Below are 24,884 nucleotides of genomic sequence, written 5' to 3'. Positions count from 1 at the left end.
TCAGCCGGGAGTCTGCTTAGAGATTCTCTCCTCCTGCCCCCCCTACCCCGAAACACATGCACATTCTCACACTCTTTCTTTCTCCAAGATAAAAAAAAAAAAGATATCCATTATCTTAACGATTCATTCTTGATGTTTTACAAAAAAATTAACCATGGACCAAACAAGGACCGGCTTTGTCTGTTGTAACTGGAAGTTGGTGAACGATCGGCCTTCTGGTATAAGGCAGCACAGGAAAAAAAAAGTCAACACTAAAGAGTTTTATTAACGAAAAAACAAAAACCTCTTCAAGTTTATTAACAAAATTCATATAACGATAATTGCACATTTCCTTTTCTGCCAACGCTACTCGTTTAATCACTGTCATCCTTTATAAACAGGGGAAAGTGGACATACTTTAAAATCTTTCTGATAAATATATCGCCATGCTGCATCCGGCCTGGATGAGGCTCTTCAAGACGGTGTATGCTGGAGCCTGTTAAAAATGACAATAAGCAAACAAAAGAAATACATTCTATGTTCACTTGTAGCAGTAAGACATGGCCTGGTATGGCCGGACTGGAACGCTCTGGGTAAGACATAAGATCTAACAAACTCTACGGACGCCTGGGTGGCTCAGTTGGTTAAGCAGCTGCCTTCGGCTCGGGTCATGATCCCAGGGTCCTGGGATCGAGTCCCGCATTGGGCTCCTTGCTCGGCAGGGAGCCTGCTTCTCCCTCTGCCTCTGCCTGCCTCTCTGCCTGCCTGTGCTCACTCTCTCTGACAAATAAGTAAATAAAATCTTAAAAAAAAAAAATCTAACAAACTCTTTTAATTCATAAGGTTGGGATGGTTCCATAACTGCCAGAACATGTGAATCACCTAGTTTCTCATCGGGAAAGGGAAAGAAGCTACCAGGGGAGATGATGAGGGAGAAAGAAGGAAATAAGATTCCCAGCTGGGAGCACGGATTTGCTTGCCTTTCTGTCAAAGCAGTATATTGGTTTGCTTTCTTGGGTGGTTACTTTGAAATCTATTTCTCTGGAAACGAAAACCCTCCCACCCCTTAATCTTCCTAATAAGGTATTCAAAGCACCACCAGCAAATAGTAAAGGGAGGTCCCCTACCAGTTGTGCATCATGTTCAAGGCCTATGTCATGGTGCTCTAGCTCTTCATCCCGAAATTTCCTTATCACCTGGTTAAATACAAAGAAATCAGAGCAAGTCAGCATCCAACTCTCCCACTGTCCAGTCTTCTTCTGGAGGCTAAAGCCTCATATTACCGCCTAAGACAGGGGTAGGCAAACTTTTCCTACAAAGGGTCAGAGAGTCAGTACTCCAAACTCCACAGGCTGTATGGTTCTCTTCACAACCACTCAACGCTGCCAGTATATGGGGAACAGCAGCCACAGACATGTAAACAGACGGGTACGGCGCTGTTCCAACAAAACAATTTAGAGAAACAGGTGGTCTGCTCCAGACCGGGGTTTACCAACCCCCAACTTAGACTTAAAAAAAAAATTAAAGTTCCCTTATCTGCTGTAGAAAATTGCCTGAAGACACCCGTTAGTTCGTTTATTTAATCTGAAGAGTCTGTGCTTGCATTTGCTCAGCAGCTATCAATGACCCAGAAGTGGAGAATAAAAGCGTGGGCTCAGGAGACACAGCTTCTGGTCCCAAGTCTGCCGGAGACAGGGTTGGGTCACAGCCGTGACCAGCGCCCACGGCTTCGGCTTTCTGTTCTTCCTGCCTTAAGAATGAGGCACTGGGGGCGCCTGGGTGGCTCAGTTGGTTAAGCGGCTGCCTTCGGCTCAGGTCATGATCCCAGCGATCCTGGGATCGAGTCCCACATCGGGCTCCTTGCTCAGCAGGGAGCCTGCTTCTCCCTCTGCCTCTGCCTGCCACTCTGCCTGCCACTCTGTCTGCCTGTGCTCGCTCTATCGCTCCTCGCTCTCTCTCTCTCTGACAAATAAATAAATAAAATCTTTAAAAAAAAAAAAAAAAAAAAAAAAAAAAAAAAAAAAGAATGAGGCACTGTCCTAGGTTTCTACGGCCTGTCATTCCCTACCTTTCTATTTTTTTCCTTCTTATCAAGTTGCATACCTACCCTTTTCTCCCTTATTGGCCTCTTTCCAGAGTATATTCAAATACCTGAAGAAGTTCCGTGTATTTTTCAGGCTCCTTCTCCATCAGCGTCCTGATCTGGTTGTTATAGTGATGTGCTATGGACTCTTCCACAGCCACAGTGCAGGCCATTGCTCCCTCCTTCCCAAGCAGGGCAGTTCCCGCACCTGGAATGGTCAAATCCAGAGCAGGAAAGGATAGGCCTGATACCACACTGGGGAGGGAGATCATGTCAGGTCGGGGTTCATCAACCTCAACACTACGGGCTCTGGGGCTGGGTAATTCCGTGTGGGGGCCATCCTGAGCATCGCAGGCCACTTGGCAGCACCCTGGCCTCTACCCACTACATGCCAGCAGAAGTCCTGGTCGTGACAACCAAAAATGTCTCCAGACACTGCCAAGTATCCTTAGGAGCAACCTACCTCAGTGAGAACCTCTGTGTTAGGCGGTACCAGGTCACATGGTGAAATCCTGAATCACAGAATAGGAATACTATTCTCTTTTCAGGGCTCTTCTGAACCTTCTGCTTATGGCAAGAAGAAAGTCTTCATTTGGGGGTGAGTGTGTCTTTGATTCTCTTTTAACATTTACTCTTCTCTCTTTTTAAGAGCGTGCTATCTCAGGTTTAGAACCTTTGTCAGGGATTATCACTTGGCTACATCTGAGTTGCTCTACTTGTTTTCCTCCTCTGTTGTATTTATTTTTACTGTACCTTCTATTTACAAAAGTACTGATTTAAATAAATAAATATTTAAATAAATTTAAGCCAAAAAAAAAGTCCATTTAGCTTTTATAAAGACTAAGGAAATAAGAAGGTTGTAAGAGAACATGAAAAGAATCATGGAATCGGTACTTTAACAATTTAATTGTGCCAGACCCCTAAGCTCACGTAAGCTCTTCTGGACAGACACATACCCAGTGCAAATCCCACCACGTTCCAAAAGGGCATCAGAATCGTCGGCCGCACCCTGAATGCAACCATCAACTCGTTGAACTTTTTCAAGTGGTCCTTTTCTTGATCCCACATTTTCTGTAAAAAACATAACAATAAAGACATTTGAGCATTGCACAGAGGCCACGTGCTGAATACCAGGCAAGCTACATGCCCTGTCCATGGGGATAAAAGGAAGCAAAATGGAAATGGAACAAATAAATGAGGACTGCTATTTCCCCCATCCCCCCTGAATCATTGGAGGAAAAAAACAAAACATCAGACTAAAAAGCACTGCGGATACAGAGTGTGCCAACATACCAAGAGAAGAGCCTCTCTCTCAATTCCCATTAAGTGGGCCCAAACCTTGGTTCCAGCAGAAGTTCTTGGACCTGCACAGCCTATTAAGGGACAAGGCCCACACTAATGAGAAATGAGATGTTCAGCCCACTCCGACATCAGGAGGGCAGCGTATCACCTATTGTGTCATTTCCTTCTCAACTGCTAGAAAGCAAGTATCATTTACATGAAAGGAAAAAGGGATAATGATAAAAGAGCTAATACTTACATGCACTCCTAAGTGCCAGGCGCCATCAAACAGCTTTAAGAAGGCAACTCATTTAATCTGCACAAACTATTATTGTTATCATCCCCATTATACAGATAGAGGAAGTGAGGCACAGAGAGGCTAAGTAACTTGTCCAAGAACTCAGAGCAGGCAATTTGACTTGTGCTGAGTGTCTACTGCATGCCAGACATGGTATTAGCTGCTCTATGCCATTTCATTTATTCCTCACCAAAACCCAATGAGGTAGATGTTATTAGCTCATTTTGTAGATATGGATATGGAAATGGAGACACAGAGAGGTCATGTAACTTCCCCAAGGTCACACAGGCACGAGGTGGAAGAAAGCTGGAATGTGAACCTGGGTCCTTGTGATTACAAAGTCCAGGCCCCTCCCTCCACCTCTCAGTATAAGATATAAAATATCCCCACTGGGGACAGGATCACACCCTCTCAGCAACAGGTGCTCTCACCTAATGCAATGACTCTTAACCATTTTTTATCCCACAACACGATGAAATTTTAATACCTCATATATACCACATATCCATTTATGTACTACATGTCTGTCTGTGCTTTATACATAAAAAGAATAATACACTTTTCACTCCCATGCTCCCACCCTAATAGGCAATTTTTGCTCTCCCTTGCAAATGCATGACGTAATGTGATTGATTCATGACTCTAAGGCCTTTGGATCCCCACGCTGCTCAGTAAGACCAGGCTGAGAGGGACAATGAAGTACCCACCTGAATGACTGGCCCAACACTGGTCCGGCCCAGGACGGCCATCTGTCCTGCATAGATTCGGTTCGCTCCATATTCACCTGCGTGATCCACCCGGATTATTCGATCCACAGCTGCCCGACTGATACTGTCTAAGGTCATTCCTGAACTGGAAAACCTGACACTGATTCTTCTTCCATAAGCTGCAATGCAAATGTTTATTCTTTATTACTCTTGGGTAAGAGATGTTTCCTTCTACAGGAAGAAGAAAGGGGCAACTCAGAACAAAGGTCACAGATGAGATACCATAAGTACGATATATGCCCATAAATGTATTCTGTTTAACCTGCAGTGGTTTTTTTGTTTGTTTGTTTGTTTGCTTTTTGACAGACAGAGATCACAAGTATGCAGAGAGGCAGGCAGAGAGAGGGGGAGGCAGGCTCCCCGCCAAGCAGAGAGCCCGATGCAGGGCTCAATCCCAGGACTCTGGGATCATGACCTGAGCCAAAGGCAGAGGCTTTAACCCACTGAGCCACTCAGGCGCCCCTCTTTTATTTTGTTTTTAAAGCAAGCTATATGCAGGGCACCTGGGTGGCTCAGTTGGTTGGGTAGCTGCCTTTGGCTCAGGTCGTGATCCCAGGGTCCTGGGATGGAGCCTCACATCAGGGTCCCTGCTCAGCTGGGAGCCTGTTTCTCCCTCACCCTCTGCCCCTGCCCTTGCTGGTGCTCTCCTGTTCTCTCTCTGTCAAATAAATAAATAATCTTTAAAAATAAAAAAATAAAAATAAAAAAAAAATAAAGTAGGCTCTACGCCCAACATGGGGCTTAAACTCACAACCCTGAGATCAAGAAACACATGTTCTACTGTCTGAGCTGGCCAGGCATCCCCCACCTTTTTAAAAAGTGAATAAGTTACCAACACTTAAAACATATATTTTACCTAAAGATCTGGATTTCTGGCTTCACATGAAGCATAAAAAGATCTGGAAATACTGAACCTAGCTTTTCAGCAGGCAGCTGACGTGGCAGTGAGACACGTGGCCTCTAGAAGAGCATGGTTCTCCAGTTGACCTACCCTCCAGGCCTGCTTTGTTCCTACCCCTGGCTGCACCAAACCTCCTAGGGAGCTTTCAAAACCATTCAATCTTGGGGTAGATTTTTTTTAAAAACTCTGTGCACGAATCTTTTCTGCAGCCAAGGTTGAGAACCACAGATTTAAGTTCTCTCAAAACGCCTGGAGCATGTGATTTGGAGAATAAGCCTTAGAGCTTAGGTTTGATATTGTTATGGTACATTATCAATTCAACTCAACTCTTCTCTTCGAAATGTAAATTCTTCAGGATGGATTAAATTTTGTCTTTTAAAAAATCTCCTAGTAGTAACACCTTGATGGTATTCTCTGAGCTTTGCATTAAGGCATCTCCAGAGTTTTTCCCCTAAGAGTTTTACAATGTGTTTAGGTATATAAGGGGTTATCAGCTCATTAAGCAGATATGAAAACAGAGAACCAGCGAGGCCAGTCAGTTTGTAATGTGAATTGTGACGTGTATTGGTATCACCCTGAAATGTGTTTCAATGCTCTTATGCATGACTACCGTATCTTTAATACAGACTTCTTTTCATTTAACCTAACTTCTACACCCTGAAAATGTGTGGAAAACTTCACTTTGAGTACATCTGTAGGGTTTTTATTAAAAGGCTTGAGTGCTTTGGACACAAGGTGATGGGGGCAGGCTGGATAAAATTTGGGGTGATTCTGCATTTGAACTTTTCAACCAGGTTCAACCAGGGTTTTAAATGCCTCACTAAACAAAGGAGCATGGACATGGGGGTCTGAAATATGGTGACCTAGCTTCGAGCCCTTCCTCTGCATGACCTGCTCCATTTCACTGAACATATCTGATTCAAGAAACTGACGGAGAGGGACCTGGATGGCTCAGTCGTTGAGTGTCTGCCTTCGGCTCAGGTCCTGGAATCGAGCCCCACATCTGGATCCTTGCTCGGTGGGCTCCTTGCTTGGTGGGAAGCCTGCTTCTCCTTCTCCCACTCTCCTTGCTTGTATTCCCTCTCTTACTGTCTCTCTCTCTCTCTCTTCTGTCAAATAAGTAAATACAATCTTTAAAAAAAAGAAAAGAAAATAAACTGATGGAATCCAGGAAATGGATGCCAACAACTGGATGGAGTCCAAGTTCTGCTAGGTATAATGTACCACTCAGATCTGTGCCATAACACAGCAGGTCACTCTGGTCATGACCATGTTTTTATATGGAGAACAATTTGGCACATTTGACAAAGGCAAGGTAGCCTGTCCCAAGTTGTTGCCTCCAACTCCAAGGACTTGTGCTCCCACTAACCTGGCCTCCTTGCAGAAAGAGGACTCCTACGAATTGAAATTGAAAATGACGAGCTGGCCCTATTTCTTAAGATAATCTTGTATGCTTCTTCTTTCATTTGTTACTCCCATCTCAAAAGATGTTAATGGGAAAGACAACTGAGTACTCATTAAAAAAAAAAACAAAAAACACAACATTTAAGGGGGAAATAGCAAGGGGCTGAGTACACAGGATGAGTTCAAATACACAGCTTCTAATGGGCAGGACTGTATTTCTATTAAAAACATACTACGGGGGCACCTGGGTGGCTCGGATTGTTAGGAACCTGCCTTCAGCTTAGGTCATGATCTTTAGGTCCTGGGATCAAGCCCCACATTTGGCTCCCTGCTCAGCGGGGAGTCTGATTTTTCCTCTGGCTCTCTCCCACTCATGCTCTCTCTCAAATGAATAAATAAAATCTGAAAAGGAAAAAAAAAAAAATACTACACAGTTCCCTAGCACTGCCACCACTTTTCCAGATTCCGGCACCTAATAAATGATTTTTTTGTGGGGTGTGCGGAAGATTGGGTCTTGAAATGTATGCCATCTACCTTTTCACGATCTCTGCACGGTGTCTTTAAAAAGTATGGGATGGTTGGGGCATCTGGCTCACTCAGTCAGTAGAGCATGAGCCTCTTGATCTTGGGGTTGTGTGTTTAAGCCCCACAGTGGAGGCAGAGATTACTGATTACTTAAAAAATATATAATAAAATCTTAAAAAGCAAGAAAATGTATTCCTTGTCTCTAACAGTAACCTTGGACAAATCAGAATCACCATTACTTACAAATAAAATTGGCAATAATAATCAGGTTATTTCTTTTTTAAGGAAACATATAATAGTAACACCTTTCTTAGTTATCATAAAGATAAAATGAGATACAGGCAGCAAAGTAACTTTATAAATGAAAAAGGATGATTCTTAATCTGCTATGCTCATTGGCTCAACAAAGGAACATTAAATCACGTTTAACAATCCTCCGAGTTTTCCCTGCACTGTCACACATTTTAAATTTGAGTAAAATAAACTTGAGGCCAGTGCTTGAAGCTCTCAAATATATCATTTTACGTTAGTGCTTTCCCAAACCGTGAAACACCTAACAATGATGATACCTAGGCGATTTTAAATGGTATATGGGAAGATCTTAAGCGGTTTATGAACATGCATTAAATACACCCATGTAGTAAGACTTACTCTCTTTTAAATCTTTCTCAATTCCTCTGATATCATTAAAGAGAATGTCTCAATTAATAAATACCTTCCTAATACTTGCTAATCTCCCTCTTCCCGCCCCCCCCCTTTTTAACCATAAAGACGGTTTGGGGTTCAGGCCTTGGTAGACAATCTAATACAATTTACTAATTTGTTTTCAGCACATTTTTTTTTTAAATTACTCTATTAGGGGCAAGCAATACTGGTTTTCCGCTTTTACCATGAGGATTTAGTTTCCCTGAAATTATTTAATTTAAAAATGGAACAGGGCTGCAGAAAAAGCACATTCAGTAATCAAAAGCACAAGTGGTATTTCTAAAAGGCAAAAATCTTTAGGTGGTTCACGAATGCTTTAACTTTTTGAGAAAACGACCTCACAACAATTTTCTGACGCAGCTCTGACGAAAAAAGGATAGGAGAAGGACCGGGGATGGGAGAAGGACCCAACTCCCTATTCCAATTACTATGCTTCTATATGCTTCCACCATCCTCGGGCTTCTCAAACTTTATGCAAGTCATTGGAAGGTCTTGGTAAAATGCAGACAAAGGGACGTGTAAGTCAGGGGTGGGACCTTTGAACCTGCACTTCTAACAAGCCCACGCCGCTGGTCGCATGACCACACTGCCTATGGAGGCCCTGAGCGAAGGCTACGATAACAACCGCAGGGCACCGAACGTTCAAGGTCGCCACCCGTACTCAGCCTGGAATGCCGACCACACCTGCAGAGACGGCCCGGTACAGGTGTGCCATTACGTCATTCCACAACACACCGACCCTGAGCGGACACTTCAGAGCGTCCCTGCTGAACACCACGCCCCTCCCGCCCCGCATTCTCCCCACGCACTACGGTTCCCGCCCCGCCTATCAGCGCCCCGAGGTTCACGCCTTGAAGTCGCTCTCCGTCGCAGCCTAATGACGTCTATGAACGTGCCCCCGTGACCTCTCCGGTGCAGGCCACACGCTAAAATTCCCTGGCCCGCCGGTTCACCGCCCGGCCGCGGCCGTCCTCCTACTTTACCTGAGTAAGGCCGCACGGCGGCCGTGCGCAGCTGCCACAGGGAGCGACCCGCCGCCACCGCGGCGCAGCCCATTGCTGTGACAAGGCAACCGCTCCGCTGCGCGAAGCGGGCTAAACGTGCGTTCAGCGCAGACTGATGACGCAGAGCAGACGTAGGACAGACACTGCGTGCCCTCGCATCGGTGGACACGCCCCTAGGCCCCTGCTTCCATTCGATTGGCTGGAAAGGGCAAGTGGAAGGATGATATTGGACATGATCACCATCAATCACTCAGGTGACCAAAGGTTGTAAGAGAGACTTGGGTTGCTAGAGATGAGGATGCTGAATTGCTCTTCCCAAGATCCTGCCACGGTAAATTCCTGGGGAAAAGGATCGTGAAGGGATTCTTTACTGGCACAGCCATTGTATTTTTTGCTTTAGCAACAGGAAGGAGAGTTTTCTCTGTGTGTATCCTACATTGGCTTTAAAACATTAGGAATTGCATGTTGAAATCAAACTCACCACATGGTTAATAGTCTCTAGGTGGTGAGGCAAACATCCTACGAATGTTTTAATTTCGTTCAAAGAATGTGATTTTCGGTTATGTTTCCACTCTTCTTGGTATTCATTTTGGTGCAAATTGTTTTGGGTATGAGATGGCTAGGGAGAGGACTTTCCACTTATAACAAATGTACTACTCTGAGGGGGGATGCTGAGAATGAGGGTGACTATGCATGTGGGGGGCAAGGGGTACACGGGACATCGCTATCTTCTCAATTTTTCTGTGATTCCGAAACTGTTAAAAGTTTTGTTGTATATTTTTAAAATAATACATATCCACTGATACAGCAAACCTCCTTCAAGGGATCTGTCCAATAGAAATAATTTTGCAGGGGCGCCTGGGTGGCTCAGTCGTTAAGCGTCTGCCTTGGCTTGGGTCGTGCGGTCCTAGGGTTCTGGAATGGAGCCCCACGTTGGGCTCCCTGCTCAGTGGGAAGCCTGCTTTTCCCTCTCCCTCTCCCCCTGCTTGTGTTCGCTCTCTAGCGGTCTCTCTCTCTGTTAAATAAATAGAATCTTTAAAAAAGAAAGAAAGAGAGAGAAAGAAAAAGAGAGAGAGAGAGAAGGAGAGAGAGAGAGAAAGAAAAAGAAAGAAAGACGTGTTTCTGGGTGGCTCAGTCGGTTAAGTGGCTGCATTCGGCTCAGGTCAGGATCCTGGGGTCCTGTGATCGAGTCCTGTATCCGGCTCCCTGCTCATCGGAGAGCCTGCTTCTCCTCCCTCTGCCTGCCACTTTGCCTACTTGTGCTCTCTGTCAAATGGGTGAATAAATTCTTTAAAAAAAAAAAGAAAAGGGGCGCCTGGGTGGCTCAGTGGGTTAAAGCCTCTGCTTTCGGCTCGGGTCGTGATCCCAAGCTCCTGGGATCGAGCCCGGCATCGTGCTCTCTGCTCAGCGGGGAGCCTGCTTCCCTTCCTCTCTCTCCACCTGCCTCTCTGCCTACTTGTGATCTCTGCCTGTCAAATAAACAAAATCTTTTAAAAAAAAAGAAAGAAAAAGAAAAAGAATTTTTCAAATGTGTAGGATATATATATGAAAGGAAAATATCAAAGATGCATATCTGGAAGAATATAGAACAAAACATTTAATATTGGTAACTTTAGAGGGTTGGGACTGTGAGAAGGGGCCTTTCACTTTCTACTTCACACCCTTGATTATATCTTTTTTCCAAGTTACTATAAAATATTTAATATACTACAAAATAATTGAAGGTGCTAGTTATTTTCAAACTACTCTAACAAACTACAAATAACAAACTATGGAATAGTTTATAAAATCCAAATACTTAGTCAAAGCAAGGATGATGTAACATTCTAATGTAAAGCTACTGAGAGTATGAACCTCTCAAAGGCCCAGAGTGTTCTTTCTAAACCTTCATCGTAATTCCACTTCTAGGTCTCTGTTCCTAAAAAGAAAATATGTTAACAAAAATTTATAGATGTCCCAGTTATTGTCAGGAAAATTTGAAAACAAAATGTTAAGCAGCAAAGGAATGTTAAAAATTAAGACCCATCTGTATGATGTTATATTATGTAGCCCACTGAAATGTTTATAACTTTTGAAGAAACATAGTAAGTGAAAAAGAAATGAGAATACCAACATTTTTTTTCTTTCTTTTCATCCCATCCTTCCTCCCTCTGTGCTCTTTTTTTTTTTTTTAAGATTTTATTTATTTATTTGACAGACAGATCACAAGTAGGCAGAGAGGCAGGCAGAGAGAGAGAGGGGAAACAGGCTCCCCAGCAAGCAGAGAGCCCGACGTGGGGCCCGATCCCAGGACCCCGGGATCATGATCCAAGCCGAAGGCAGAGGCTTTAATCCACTAAGACACCCAGGAACCCCTCCTCTGTGCTCTTTATTTGAAAAGGAATTTGGCTCAAAGATTAACAGTGACTGTTCATAAATGGTGCTTATATGTGATTTTTTACTTTTCTTCTCTGTAGCTTTCAGTGTCCCCTGTATTTTCTATAATAAACAAGTATTTCTAAAAAGAGAAAACAAAATTTCAAAAAGAAAACACATATTAGGGGTGCCTGGGTGGCTCAGTTGGTTAAGCGACTGCCTTCAGCTCAGGTCATGATCCTGGAGTCCTGGGATCTAGTCCCGCCTCCAGCTCCCAGCTTCACAGGGAGTCTGCTTCTCCCTCTGACCTTCTACCCTCTCATGCTCTCTCTTACTCGCTCCCTCTCTCTCAAATAAATAAACAAAATCTTAAAAAAGAAAAAAGAACGGGGCGCCTGGGTGGCTCAGTGGGTTAAAGCCTCTGCCTTCAGCTCGGGTCATGATCCCAAGAGTCCTGGGATCGAGCCCCGCATCCGGCTCTCTGCTCAGCAGGGAGCCTGCTTCCTCCTCTCTCTCTGCCTGTCTCTCTGCCTACTTGTTATCTCTGTCTGTCAAATCAATAAATAAATCTTAAAAAAAAAAAAAAAGAAAGAAAACACGTATTAGTCCCTAATTCCATTCTCAAGCATAAAAGTAAATATATGTATTATTTTCCATTTAAAGATAAGGGAATTTCATCTGGGTGAAGACACCTGTACAAAATAATATAAGCAAGTAGCAAACCTATCCCAGGTCCCATGCACCCCATGCATTGGAGAGAAAATATACCAGATGGAATTTACTAACAAAGCCATACACTATATAAAGAAGATACATTCAGAAGTCCTATCTGCCTAGGGATCAGACCTTGCAGCTCCACTCTGGCAAAATTAATTCCTTCCTTCATCATTATTTACTCGTGACTAGCTGCAGTCAGATACTGCCAAATAAAAACTTGCCTAACTGGATTCTTCTTTGCTGGGATGAGAATATTTTGTGATTTCAAGAATATGGAAACCGGCCTCGATAAAGAACAAGAACCTGTTCTTTAGGAGAATGGGGCAAAACAGAGAAACAGAGACAGGCTTGACCCTGAACTAAAATTCCAGCTCCCCCTGTTTGTAACAGGATGGGGGATGGGAAGCAGCTTTGGTGAGTTGCAAACAATAGTATCTAGCAAGGAGTTAACCCTTGCACACTGATACAATGGAATGCTGGGTATTAAAAAGAATGACATGGCTACTTATATGGAAAGATCTTCAAGATGTTATTAAAGGGAAAAAAGGGAGAAGCTCAGAAATACGTATTTCATATATTCAACCACACACATATATATCTGTTTGAACATGTACTATGATTTTCTGGGGGAATAAAATAAACATCATTAGCAGTGGTTCCCTCTGGAGGTCGGGGGTGGGAAGGGGAGTGCTTGAAATAGTTTTATGTCTTTTCAGTTTAAAATATACACATATAGGGGTGCCTGGGTGGCTCAGTGGTTTGAGGCCTCTGCCTTCGGCTCAGGTCGTGATCTCAGGGTCCTGGGATGGAGCCCAACATCGGCCTCTGCTCAGCAGGGAGCCTGCCTCCCCCACCCTCTCTGCCTGCCTCTCTGCCTACTTGTGATCTGTCTGTCAAATAAATAAATGAAAATTTAAAAAAAATAATAAAAAATAAAATAAAATATACACATATACCTCCCCTTGGATTCAGGAGAGCCAAGGAGTCTTAAAATCACTCATCTGATGGATTGCATTAAACACTTGTGTGATTCTACGAAAAGGCAAAGAGCGACTTTACCAAGTTCCATGATCACTTGATTGCTGACAAGAAATCTCCATAAATTCCAGTATGCACAAACACATTTTAAAACTTTCAAGATACTGTTTAATCAGTAGTTATAAGGCACATTTGTTAGACCTGCGCTTCAACAATTACACAGACATCACTTGAAGTTATTAAAGTTATCAAAATATATAAAAACATTCAAGTAAGAGGTATGCAAACCAGCAGCATTTAACCAAAACAAAGATATTAGCATAAATCAGTATCAATTTTTAACAGGGAAAGAACGGAGCTTCCATCTCACACATTTACACACACACACGCACACGTACACACACGCACACACACACACACACATCTTGACTGTCCTCAGAAGCATGGTGAAGGCAAAAACATCTCTCTGTATAAGTGTGCTTGGCAAAAATGCCAACTATTAGATTTTTTTCAAGCGAGGACAGAGTGAACTTTTGGTTACTCAAAATTCCATGATACTAGTTATTAGCTTGAAAAGCTCATTGGTCTCACAGGTACATAAATATCCAGTGTTAATGCTAACTTTGGGGAAGAGCCAGAAAATGATCAGGTAAAGGGGCAAATACACAGAAATGTGTGTGCCACGGCAAGCTCGCTTTGCTTCTCGGAGCAAGGAATCAATCATTTTTGAGTAACGGAGGGTAAGGGTGATGGCGGGAAATACTGTTAGCAGCAGCTTTCTAAAACATGTGCCAGCTTTAAACTCCAGGCTACTCCCTAGGAAAAGGTTTTGAGCCAGTAAAGGGAAGGGGAACAACATAAGAAAGGCTCACACAGTCTGTTACAAAACTAGGTACTTTGGAAAAGATCCTGAAGACGTTAAGACGAGAACTGATTATGTGAAACAATAATTTAGGCTTATATTAAAAGGTTCAGAGCTATCAATTTTGGGTAAGCTTATGACGAGGTATTTACTGCACCGTTTTTTGTTTTTTTTTTCCTGTAACGGAAACCCTGAAGCAATACTCTGCATATTTTGTAAAATAGAAAAGAGCCCTTAAAATATGGAGTTGTGCCTTGAAGATGCCAGCATTCAGTGTACTCCGGGCGTCACTGACACAGGCTGGTCTGAGGCTGCGACCCACAGCCCTCCAGTGCTCCGTGCTCCGTGCACGTCCTCACCCACCCTTTCCAGCCTGGCTCCGAACCATGTAGTGTCCTTCAGAGATGGGGACCTCGGTGCAGCGAGGGAAATGGCATTTTGGAAGACTTGAAAGACAAACTTTGCCTCTTAGTTTTAATGACCCAGGGCCCCCTGCCAAGTCTCAGAACTCAGGACCAGGAGGAACCCAGCACTGTAGAGGCAGTTTCCCCATGAGGATGAAGACTGCAGCAAAATGCCCCAGGAGCTAAGACATCAAGGTCCTCGACCCACAGCCATTCTCCCTCCTCCTAAAGCTTCATCCAGGCTCTTCAGACTCCGCTAACGGACGCAGCAGGAATGGCTTTTCTCTCTCATGTTACTACCAGGTGGCTGGGATCGCATACTCATCCTCTCCATGTTTCCACCCTCTGTTCCAAACACCCCACAATTCGAGGATTTCTCTTTATGGGAAAAAAAAAAAAATCGGGTCTCATTTTAAGTCTAAAGGGTTACTACTTCTGAAGGAACACTTCTCAGCCTAAAACCCCAGAACCTGGTTGCAAAAGAACTAGCCCAGCTTCATAACCGGGTGACAAGCCCAGTGAACCATAGAAGACCACACAAATGAGCTTTGAAAAATATAAAAGGGCTCTCCTCCTCAGTTTTTGTCCTGACAGCTTAAACGGCTTAATAAGTCAGTTTTGGGGGAGAGTCACTAAGCTGCTGGTCTACAGGCAAACGCTTGGGTTCAAACCAGGCTGCTTTTTCTAAGTCACGAGAGCCCTCCACAGGGGCCGGGCACCAAAAACACCGCCACGGCACCCGCGCGAAAGGGAGCCGCCTTCAGGAAAGACCTGAACTCCAGAAAAATATATTTTACAAGTTCCGCTCCAAACCCAGGTGGACTGTGTAGGCTCAGCCGGTCACAAGGTCTCCTCAAGCAGTCTCCTCATTGCCCATCCAGTCGGTTCTTCATATCCTTCTGCGCTTCTGTTAGTTTCTGGATCAGGTAACGCTTGTCACGACTTTCCTAAAGATAGAAATCGGTGCAAGAGCACATTCATTATATTTGGAAACAAATGTCTTCATTTCAACCTAATCAATTACCCGTCAGACTCAGGGTTAAGGATCCCAACCCCTGGATGGTGGTAACGGCCTCCAGACTGGTCTGCCTATTGCCCTCTTGCCCCTCGACAGCCTCTTGTCCACAGAGGAGCCAATAGTCTTTAAAAAATATACGTCAGACGGACGGGGCGCCTGGATGGCACAGTCGGTTGAGAGTCCGACTCCCGGTTCCCGCTCGGGTTGTGATCTCAGGGTCGTGAGACTGAGCCCCAAGCCGGGATCCGCACTCACTGTGGCGTCTGCTAGATCTTCTCTCTCAAAATCTCCCCCGCACTGGTTCACGCACATGCTCTCTAAATAGGTAAATAATCTTAAAAAGAAATGTACATCAGACTGCTACAGTGATTGGTTTCCCATCACACTCAGAATTAAACCCAAACTTGTCCCCAGAGCCCTCACACTGTGCTATGACCCCAGCTGACAATCCAGCATCATCTTGACTCTCCGGCCCCAGGAGCGGCCTCGCTGTCCCCTCTGCCTGTTACTCTCATCCCCGAAGCCTCCCGCAATGGGCTCCTCATCCTTCAAGTCTCAGCTCCAATGTCACCTCCTCCAAGAGGCCCTCCGTGACCACCATCTACAGCCGCGGAGGGCCGTTCCTCACCTAACTCTCCCGTCCGTGTTATCTTCACAGCGGCTCCCGCTACTGGAATTCATGGTTTCTCTGAAACTATTCAGCAGTCTCGTCTCCCTCTGTCACCACTGTATCCCAGCACAGTATGAGGGGGAGGCAGTGATCACTGTACACACTGAAGGCATGGACAAGCCCATGACTGCGTGAAGCTGGAGAAGGCCTGGCCCCAGCGCAGTTCTGGGAAGCAGTGGTGAGCCGAGCCACGGCATTCCATCCCCTCCCTGGGGAAAGCGCCACTCTCCTTTAGGTGTCCTGGGTAGATGTCCCCAGCCATGACCCTCTCTGGACCTGCTCTTCCTTACCAGGGACAGCTGCTCTCGGAGCTGGACCACCACCCGCTTGTGCGCTCCGGCCAGGGCGATGAAGTAAAACATGATGAGGCTGTAACACAAGGAAGCGGTCACTAGGGAGTCTGGGCCAGCTGAAGGGCCGCTGGATAAACCACCCGGTCCATTTTGCCCAGAACAGGTTCACTTCTGTTAGGAAGAGAAAGAAAGAAGAGAGAGAGGGAGGGAGGGAGGGATGGACAGACAGGTGGAGGGGAAGGAAGGGAGGGAGGGAGGAAAAGAGGGAGGGAGAAAGGAAAAATCTGGGGTGTGACGTTCTGGGTTCAAGCCCTGCATTAGGTGTAGAGATCACTTAAAAAAAAAAAAAAAAAAGGATGGGAGGGAGGGAGGGAGGAAGGAAGGGATTTCTCCTAAGCAGAGGACATAAGAAACAGCCCCAGAGGGGTATTTAGTTAAGCAGTGGTCGTAGAGACTGATTCATGCCTTGCTTTTTAAGTCAATATTAAAAGTCGTTGTTGTTCCCCTGGCACACACGGTATGACAGGGAAAGAGAAGGAGATGGTCCAGACAGCTCAGTATGGAAGGAACTGGCTGTGGATGGTCACTTCCCTGGCCCCCGCTTCCTCATCTACAATGAGGATAATACAGTAAAACTCGGGGACAACAAGCCTAGGATAACAGATCTTTGAATAAAAGCAACTGGCTGTTGGCTCCTGTCTTCGGTGTGGTCCCAGATCTCAGAATGGGGCTGGTTGAAGTTATTATTTTTGGGGAGAGGGGCATGTGGAGTGGAGGGCGAGCCACCAGGAAAACAGTAGGCAACCTCATTCCATTCCATGAACGGGAGGTGGTTTCCTGTCTAATCTCCCCAGATAGGGCTGAGGAAGTAATGGAATCACTCATATCAATGATACTCTTCTGGAACACACTGTGGCCACAAGGCAAGAATGGCCACATCAGGCAACTGCCACCAGATGGTGCCAGCCAAGCCAAAGCTTGGGGTCAAACTCCCTAGGATATAGTAGCTGGATCCTGAGGTACTCAGAATCCCAGGCTGACTGTCGGCATAGCTTCCCCAAGCCATTTTATTAATCTCTATCAAAGGTATCCTGCCTTTAACAAATAAATTTTTGGGGTTCTCTTCTTGCATGGTGGTGGGGTTTTACTGTCAGACTATCTATATCAAGGGATCATTGCAATGATGTCATTACAGTTAATTCAAGCCAGCTACAATCAATTCTAGTTATCTGTAGTAGTTACATTCCATAAAGCCTCCAGGAACACTGACTTAGTGACTTCTGAACCAGTGACCCTAGGGGACAAACTGGGTAGGTTCCTTGAGTCACCGGTCACAACATTTTTGTCAACTGATCAATACCCTGTTTTATGTTTCTTATTTATTGAGAAAGTTATCAAAATATAACCTTGTTTCTGTTTAAAGGCATCTTATTTAAATATTATTGTTGATTCCTTAACATTGAACCTGGCATCACCAGCACTATAATGCATGCCCGAATGAAGCTTATCTAACTTACATATTTTCTTCGCAGGGCACATCACAAGCCCTCTTGCACCTAGAAATGACTAGAAGCCCTTCAGTATGCCTGGGGCAAATTTAAACAGTGAAATGACGCACCAAAAGCACAAAATGCAAGAAACCTGGCCCCAAGAGATCACAAAAGGACACTTATTTATAGTATGAGAGCTGAAGCAAGAAGACAGTCTACTGAGCATTGTTCGACTCTAGCCAGAAACATGTGTGCTATGGTGTGAATGTTTGTGTGCCCCCCAGATTCATGTTTGAAATCCTAACCCCAGGTGATGGTATTAGGAAGCGGGGGCCTTTGGGAGGTGATAAGGTCATGAGGACGGTGCCCTCATGAATGGGATTAGTGCCCTGGAAGTCGGCTAGCCAGAAGACGGCTCTCACCTAACCACGCAGATGGACACCCTGACCTTGGACTTGCAGCCTCCAGAACTATAAGAAATAATTGGTTATAAGCCACCTAGTCTATGGTATTTTCTTACAGCAGCCCAAACAGACTAAGATAGTTATTTTTGGGTAACTCCAATTTTTTGCCACTCTGTGCAAGTCCACAAATGACCATGAACTTGCCCAAGCACTGATTTGGGGGTTATAAAATATTCTAGAAAGTAGGCATATTCACAACACAGACACAAAAAAATGGAATCCATTAATAATCAGGATAGACTATAATTAGAACAACACCCAGCACACAGTAAGACCTCAATGCACATTTGTGATTAGAATTATTTTATTATTATAATTTTTTAATGTAGGCTCCACACCCAGGATGAAGCCCAATGTGGGGTTTGAACTCCTGACCCTGAGATTGAGACCTGAGCTGAGATCAAGAGTTAGACGACACTTAGGGACTTCTGGGTGGCTCAGTCAGTTAAGCGTCTGCCTTCGGCTCAGGTCGTGATCCCAGGGTCCCAGGATCGAGCCCTGAGTCGGGCTCCTTGTTGAGCAAGGAGCCTGCTTCTCCCTCTCCCTCTGCCTACCACTCCCCCTACTTGGGTTCTTTCTCTCTCTCTGTCAAATAAATGAATTTCTAAAATCTTAAAAAAAAAAAAAAAAAAGACACCAAATGAGCTACCCAGATGACCCTAGAATTACTTTTTTTAAAAAATATTTTTATTTATTTATTTGGCAGACAGAGATCACAAGTAGGCAGAGAGGCAGGCAGAGAGAGAAGGAGGGGAAGCAGGCTCCTTGCTGAGCAGAGAGCCCGATGCGGGGCTCGATCCCAGGACCCTGGGATCATGACCTGAGCCAAAGGCAGAGGCTTAACCCACTGAGCCACCCAGGCACCCTGGCCCTAGAATTACTTTAACACTCAAAATGAATCACTATGCAGAAAAGATTCTTGTCACCTTGATATAGAACACCTGTCATTTACTGAGCTTTTACTAAGGGCCAGGTCCCCTGCTACCCATTTCACTATGTTAACCGTATTGCCTTCTTCTCAACCCTATGAGATATGTGCCATTCTTACCTCATTTTCCGGATGAGGAAACTGAGGCACAGGGAGGACACGTTCTATGTATAAGTAGTAGAGACAGGGTTCAAGTGCATCGTTCTAATTCAGTGTTCTTCTCTCTCCCCAGTAATCACTTTCTTTATCAAAGTGCAAGTGATTTTGTAAATAATAATATTAATCAGCAATGTTTATTGGGTTTTTATGGCAGGCATTGGGCTAAGTGCTTTTTTTTTTTTTAAGGTTTTATTTATTTGACAGACAGAGATCACAAGTAGGCAGAGAGGCAGAGAGAGAGGGGGAGGCAGGCTCCCCACTGAGCAGAGAGCCCAATGAGGGGCTCGATCCCAGAACCCCGAGATCACGACCCGAGCCGAAGGCAGAGGCCCAACCCACTGAGCGACCCAGGTGCCCCAAGGGCTAAGTGCTTTAACTGCAGGATATATTTTTTTTAAAGATTTTATTTATTTATTTGACAGGGAGTGAGAGAAGGAACACAAGCAGAGGGAGTGGGAGAGGGAGAAGCAGTCTTCCCGCAGAGCACGGAGCCTGATGTGGGGCTTGATCCCAGGACCCTGAGATCAGGACCTGAGCCAAAGGCAGATGCTTAATCTTACTAGACCCGCTCAATGACCCTCTTAAAGAATCACTATTTCAGAGCCTCCAGGTGGCTTCCAACTCTTGCTTTTAGCTCAGGTCATGATCTCAAGGTCATGAGATCAAGCCCTGTGGCAGGCTCCTGCTCAGCACAGAGCCTGTTTGGGATTTTAGCCCTCTCCCTTTACCTTTCCCCTGTTCACATGTGCATACTTTCTCTCTCTCTCTCTCTCCCTAAGTAAATAAATACATAAAATCTTAAAAAAAATCACTATTATGATGCACATTCTAAAAATGGGAAAGGAAGGCTCACAGAGGTTCAAAAACTTTTTTAAGATTTTATTTATTTAAGAGAGAGAAAGAGAGCACACAAGCAGGGGGAGCAGCAGAGGGAGAGGGAGAAGCAGACTCCTCGCTGAGCAGGGGGCCCAACTTGGGGCTGGATCCCAGAACCTTGGGTCATGACCTGAGCCAAAGGCAGATACTTAAATGACTGAGCCACCCTGGCATTCCCTACCTTCTTATTAAATATTTGATGAAAGAGAGAAAGAGAGAGAGAGAGAGAGAGAGAGAGGAGAGAGCACACAAGTAGGAGGGGGCGGAGGGAGAGGGAAGGTTCTGTAACTTTTCAAGTGTAGCAGGCGAGCTCGCATTTCCCAGCAGAGAAGGCTCCACGGGCCTCCACGGAGAAATACCTGCAAGGGTCCAGGTGGTTCTTACTCACCAGATGATCATGAAGAAAGGCACTGCGAAGGCTTCCGATGTGACGCCATAGACCAGGGACTGCAGAGAGCTGGGAAAGGTGCTCACTGTCTTGGGGACCACCTCCCACGTGGTGTTGAAGTTGGTGAACGGCCCACAGGCTTTCGAGGAAGGGATGCTGCCAAGACACAGACCCAGGGGCTCAGGGCAAGGCACGGAGCACAGGCTGAGCGTCCGTCCTCTCACACCCACAGGCTTGTTACCAGCGACCCGAGAGGAACTGCCTGGTTGTATGGGACGACTGGAATGTTCTGGTCAAAAACGCTGACCCTGAAACTTCATCTAGTGTCTAGACTGACTTTCAGGTCACAGGAAATTTAGCACTCAAGAGCAAGTTAAATGGCACTGTGAGGTAACAATTAAACAGACCCAGAATGTGGTGGTGATTTTATTCACCAATCTCTTAATTTGGAGGTGAGGAAACTATTGTGGACTCTGCAAAGAATCAAAGATTCTGTTAAATTAATTAATTTTTTAAAAATATGCTCCATGCCCAACATGGGGCTTGAACTCGCAACCCTGAGATCAAGAGTCATATGCTCCACCAACTGAGCCAGCCAGGCGCCCTTCAAGAATCCAAGATTAAAAGAGAGTAGAGAGAAGCGCTTGGCTGGCTCAGTCAGATAAGAATACAACTCATGGGGACGCCTGGGTGGCTCAGTGCGTTAAAACCTCTGCCTTCGGCTCAGGTCATGATCCCAGGGTCCTGGGATCGAGCCCTGCATCGGGCTCTCTGCTCAGCAGGGAGCCTGCTTCCCTTCCTCTCTCTCTGCCTGCCTCTCTGCCTACCTGTGATCTCTGTCTGTCAAATAAATAAAATCTTAAAAAAAAAAAAAAAAGAATACAACCCATGATTTCAGGGTCAGGAGTCCAAGCCCCACACTGGGTATAGAGATTACTTAAAATAAAATTAAAGGAGAGTAAGGAGACATAGCAATTAAAAGCAATGGGTAAGGGGCACCTGGGTGGCTCAACGGGTTAGGCCTCTCTCTGCCTTCGGCTCGGGTCATGGTCTCAGTGTCCTGGGATCGAGTCCCGAATCGGGCTCTCTGCTCAGCAGGGAGCTTGCTTCCCCCTCTCTCTGCCTGCCTCTCTGCCTACTTGTGATCTGTCTGCTGAATAAATAAATAAAATCTTTAAAAAAAAAAAAGCAATGGGTAAAACATGAAAGATCCTCATTTTAAAAACAAGGCCATAAAAGACTATCTGGGGACAAATGGAGAAATTTGAAAACGGCAGAATGATTAGTATTAATTACATACAATAATGTTATTGCAGATGCGTGGGAAGGAGGATGCTCTTATTTTTAGAAGCTGCACGCTCAAGTATTTAGCTCCAATTCTCCATGCACCCCCAGATCTCAAAATGGGGGTGGCTGAGGTTATTATTGAGGTATGCCATGGTGTCCATAACAATCTCAAACGGGTCATGACAGCCATAAAAAAGTAGGCGCAGAGAGAGAGAGAACACAAATGCAGTGAAATCAAAATGTTAACAACTGGGACATCCAGTTGAAGGGCATAGGAGTCTTTGCTGTTGCTATTTTTTCAAATTTTTCAAAATAAAAAGTTAAGGAAAAATAAAAATTACAATGGAAAAAATTTGTCATCAAGACCTACAAAGAAAAAAAAAGACCTACAAAAAACTCCCTATATTCACATCACAAAGATCTGTGTGTATGATTTTCCATTGCAGCCCAATTTTATGGATTAAAAAACACTCTGGGAAGCAACCTAACTATTCCTTAAGGAAATGGATGAACAATTTATGATCTATTCATAAAACAGAATGCTAAAAAAAAAACACTGAAAGAGACACAGAGATCTGAAAAGACTGGTTCCCAGGCCGAAACTAAGTAGTTGGGAAATAGGACTGGAAAATGAATTGCCATCATATACTCCTGTGCTTTTTGAATTTTGTGTCATGTGAATGTATGTACTACATAAAAAAAGTCAAAGCTAAAAAACATTTTAAAATAATGAGAGAGTTCTATATATGTTGGTATGGAAAAGGGCACAATATAAAATTGAGTGAAAAAAAAGGCAGTCAATCAGGGTTACAGCATTATTCCATATGTGTCTTTTAAAAATAAATACATTGTTCATATGAATTTCTGAAAGTATTCATAAAATATTAATAGTGGTTACCTTGGCAGAATGGGACCAAGAAGGGAGGATGAGGGGCACTTTTTTCCCTTTAATTTATACCCTTTTGTACTGTTTGACTTTTTATATAACATCTATTATTATAACAAGAAACAATAAAAATACATACGCTCAAACTGGTTAAAAAACAAAATCTGAGAGACAGATTCAAAGTTTAAGAATTTTAATTTAAAGATGAAGAAATGAAATTGCATGAGAATAAGTCAGAGAGATTGGTAAACTATAACCCATGGGCCAAATCTGAACCATCATCTGTTTTTTATAAATAAAGTTTTATTGGAACACAGTCATGCCCATTAGTTTGTATATTGTCTGTGGCTGCTTTCATAATGACACAAGAGAGTTAAACAGTTGCTACTGACACTGTATGGCCCACAAAGCCTAAATATTTAGGCTTGCCCTTTACAGAAAATGTTTACTGGCCTTTGATATAAATGGCTATACTCCTAGGAAGTAGGGTCACTGGAGTTTGAACCCCCAGTTTTTGATCCTTAGTCTTAAGCATTTCTACTCTTACGGAATTCCACACTACACTCTATATTCCTTGTGGCATGTCTGAATCATCTCTATACTCCTAGCACCTAGCACAGTGCTTGTCACACTGAAGACACTCCAAGTCTTCTTATTTTTGTAACCAGAAACAAACGAGATTAGAAGAGAGCTCCCCGAGGCAAAGGGAGTAGGGCAGGACAGACCTGCTGGCACTCTCTAGAACAAGGGCAACAGTGTAAGCCCAGCTTCTGGAAGTGGACGAGGACATTCCAGCATCCAGAGAGAGATTCCAAAGCAAAGGTGGGCCTGGTCAAACCAGGAGTGACTTACCGACTTCTGTAGATGGAACCCCATGAGGAAAGCCAGCAAAGAATTCAAGGGATCCTTGAACAGAAAAGACGGATGTGCCAAGAAGGAAACAAATGTTCTAGAAAACAGAGTCATATTTACCGTGCCATGCTGATTGTCAGAGGTATTATGGCCAAACACAACCCAATCAACAACACCAACAGGAAGAAGAAATTAGAATTGGATGCTCTGAACTGCCTGGGGGAGGGTCGGCAGGTATAAAGAAGACTCATCTAAAGGGAGAGAAGGAAAGAGAAAAAAAAGTAAGAGTCTAGCTTCCTTGAAGATCAACGAGCACATTCATGCATTCTAGTGGGAATGTAAACTGGCAGGACTTTTCCAGAGGGTAGTCAGCAATCTAGATCAAAATGAAACATGATGGGGCGCCTGGGTGGCTCAGTGGGTTAAAGCCTCTGCCTTAGGCTCGGGTCATGGTCCCAGGGTCCTGGGTTCGAGCCCTGCATCGAGCTCCCTGCTCGGCGGGGAGCCTGCCTCCTCCTCTCTCTCTCTCTGCCTGCCTCTCTGCCTACTTGTAATCTGTCTGTCAAACAAAAAAAAAAAAAAAAAAAAAAAAAGAAACATGATTCATCCAGACCCTCAACTCTGGGGAAATTCATCCCAATGAGAAAATAGAATAAAGGGGCCAAAATACATGGATATGGATGTTTACTGCCGCAGGTGCTAATGTGTGGGGATAACTGGAAGCAACCAAAATAGGGATCAACAGGGGCTGCTTGAAGGTTCAAGGGCATCTGCACAGTGAGATACTGGGGAGCCCTTAGAGAGGGTGAGAGAGCTCTACGTCCCGGATGGCACTGTGAAATGTGCCCTATGATCTCATTTATGTTTTTGTGGTTTTTTTAAAAATTTATTTAAGAGACAGAGATCACAAGTAGGCAGAGAGGCAGGCAGAGAGAGAGGAAAGGAAGCAGGCTCCCTGCTGAGCAGAGAGAGCCTGATGTGGGGCTCAATCCCAGGACCCTGAGATCATGACCTGAGCCGAAGGCAGAGGCTTTAACCCACTGAGCCACCCAGGCGCCCCCTCATTTACGTTTTAAAAAAAGTATTCTTCATAGGAGTTTAAATATGCATTAAATGGATCTACACTAACAAGGAACAAGAGAGATTTTGTTTGAATTTTTTATAAGCATATTTATTTTTCCTCTGTATTAAAAACAAATATTCCCAGGGCACCTGGGTGGCTTAGTCAGTGAAGCATCTGTCTTCGGCTCAGGTTGTGATCTTGGGGTCCTGGGATCCAGCCCCATGTCGGGCTCCCTGCTCAGTGGGGA

General features: G+C 44.5%; 2 protein-coding genes across 4 annotated transcripts in view; both read right to left on the bottom strand.

Annotated features, from left to right (window-relative positions):
• Positions 1-245: 245 nt before the first annotated feature.
• On the bottom strand, positions 246-9,068 carry COQ7 (coenzyme Q7, hydroxylase). Of its 3 annotated transcripts, none has more exons than XM_080830560.1 (6): positions 8,927-9,068; positions 4,349-4,527; positions 3,019-3,133; positions 2,131-2,270; positions 1,107-1,175; positions 246-475 (listed from the first exon to the last, which is right to left on the bottom strand). In XM_080830560.1, exons 1-6 carry the CDS (start codon positions 8,997-8,999, stop codon positions 398-400), a joined length of 654 nt encoding a protein of 217 aa, XP_080686686.1. In that variant the 5' UTR covers positions 9,000-9,068; the 3' UTR covers positions 246-397. The 3 variants fall into 3 exon arrangements, with proteins under 3 accessions (XP_080686686.1, XP_080686687.1, XP_080686688.1); XM_080830561.1 differs by lacking the exon at positions 8,927-9,068 and adding an exon at positions 8,628-8,819; XM_080830562.1 differs by lacking the exon at positions 8,927-9,068 and adding an exon at positions 8,753-8,813.
• Positions 9,069-13,146: 4,078 nt separating this feature from the next.
• TMC7 (transmembrane channel like 7) overlaps positions 13,147-24,884 on the bottom strand; it is a 55,703-nt gene continuing 43,965 nt past the window's right edge. Inside the window, exons 13-16 of the mRNA XM_080830485.1 lie at positions 23,695-23,825; positions 20,550-20,705; positions 16,242-16,320; positions 13,147-15,210 (exon numbers count right to left, since the gene is read on the bottom strand). Of these exons, the coding sequence (XP_080686611.1) occupies positions 15,130-15,210; positions 16,242-16,320; positions 20,550-20,705; positions 23,695-23,825 (447 nt within the window). The 3' untranslated portion in view covers positions 13,147-15,129. The remainder of the gene's footprint in view (positions 15,211-16,241; positions 16,321-20,549; positions 20,706-23,694; positions 23,826-24,884) is intronic.

Source organism: Martes martes (assembly GCF_963455335.1).
Source record: "Martes martes genome assembly, chromosome: 18".
NCBI lineage: Eukaryota > Metazoa > Chordata > Mammalia > Carnivora > Mustelidae > Martes > Martes martes.
The sequence above is the reverse complement of the archived record's forward strand: the minus strand, read 5'-3'. Positions and strand labels throughout refer to the sequence as shown.

What these genes read in the sequence shown, in the direction of transcription:
- COQ7 (XM_080830561.1), bottom strand. Translation starts at nt 8,739, where the DNA reads ATGCGGGGCGGGAGGGGCGTGGTGTTCAGCAGGGACGCTCTGAAGTGT. An exon ending in CGTGGTGGGATTTGCACTGG is followed by an intron (nt 2,271 to 3,018) that starts GTATGTGTCTGT and finishes TGACCATTCCAG; the next exon opens with GTGCGGGAACTGCCCTGCTT. An exon ending in TTGAACATGATGCACAACTG is followed by an intron (nt 476 to 1,106) that starts GTAGGGGACCTC and finishes CATTTTTAACAG; the next exon opens with GCTCCAGCATACACCGTCTT.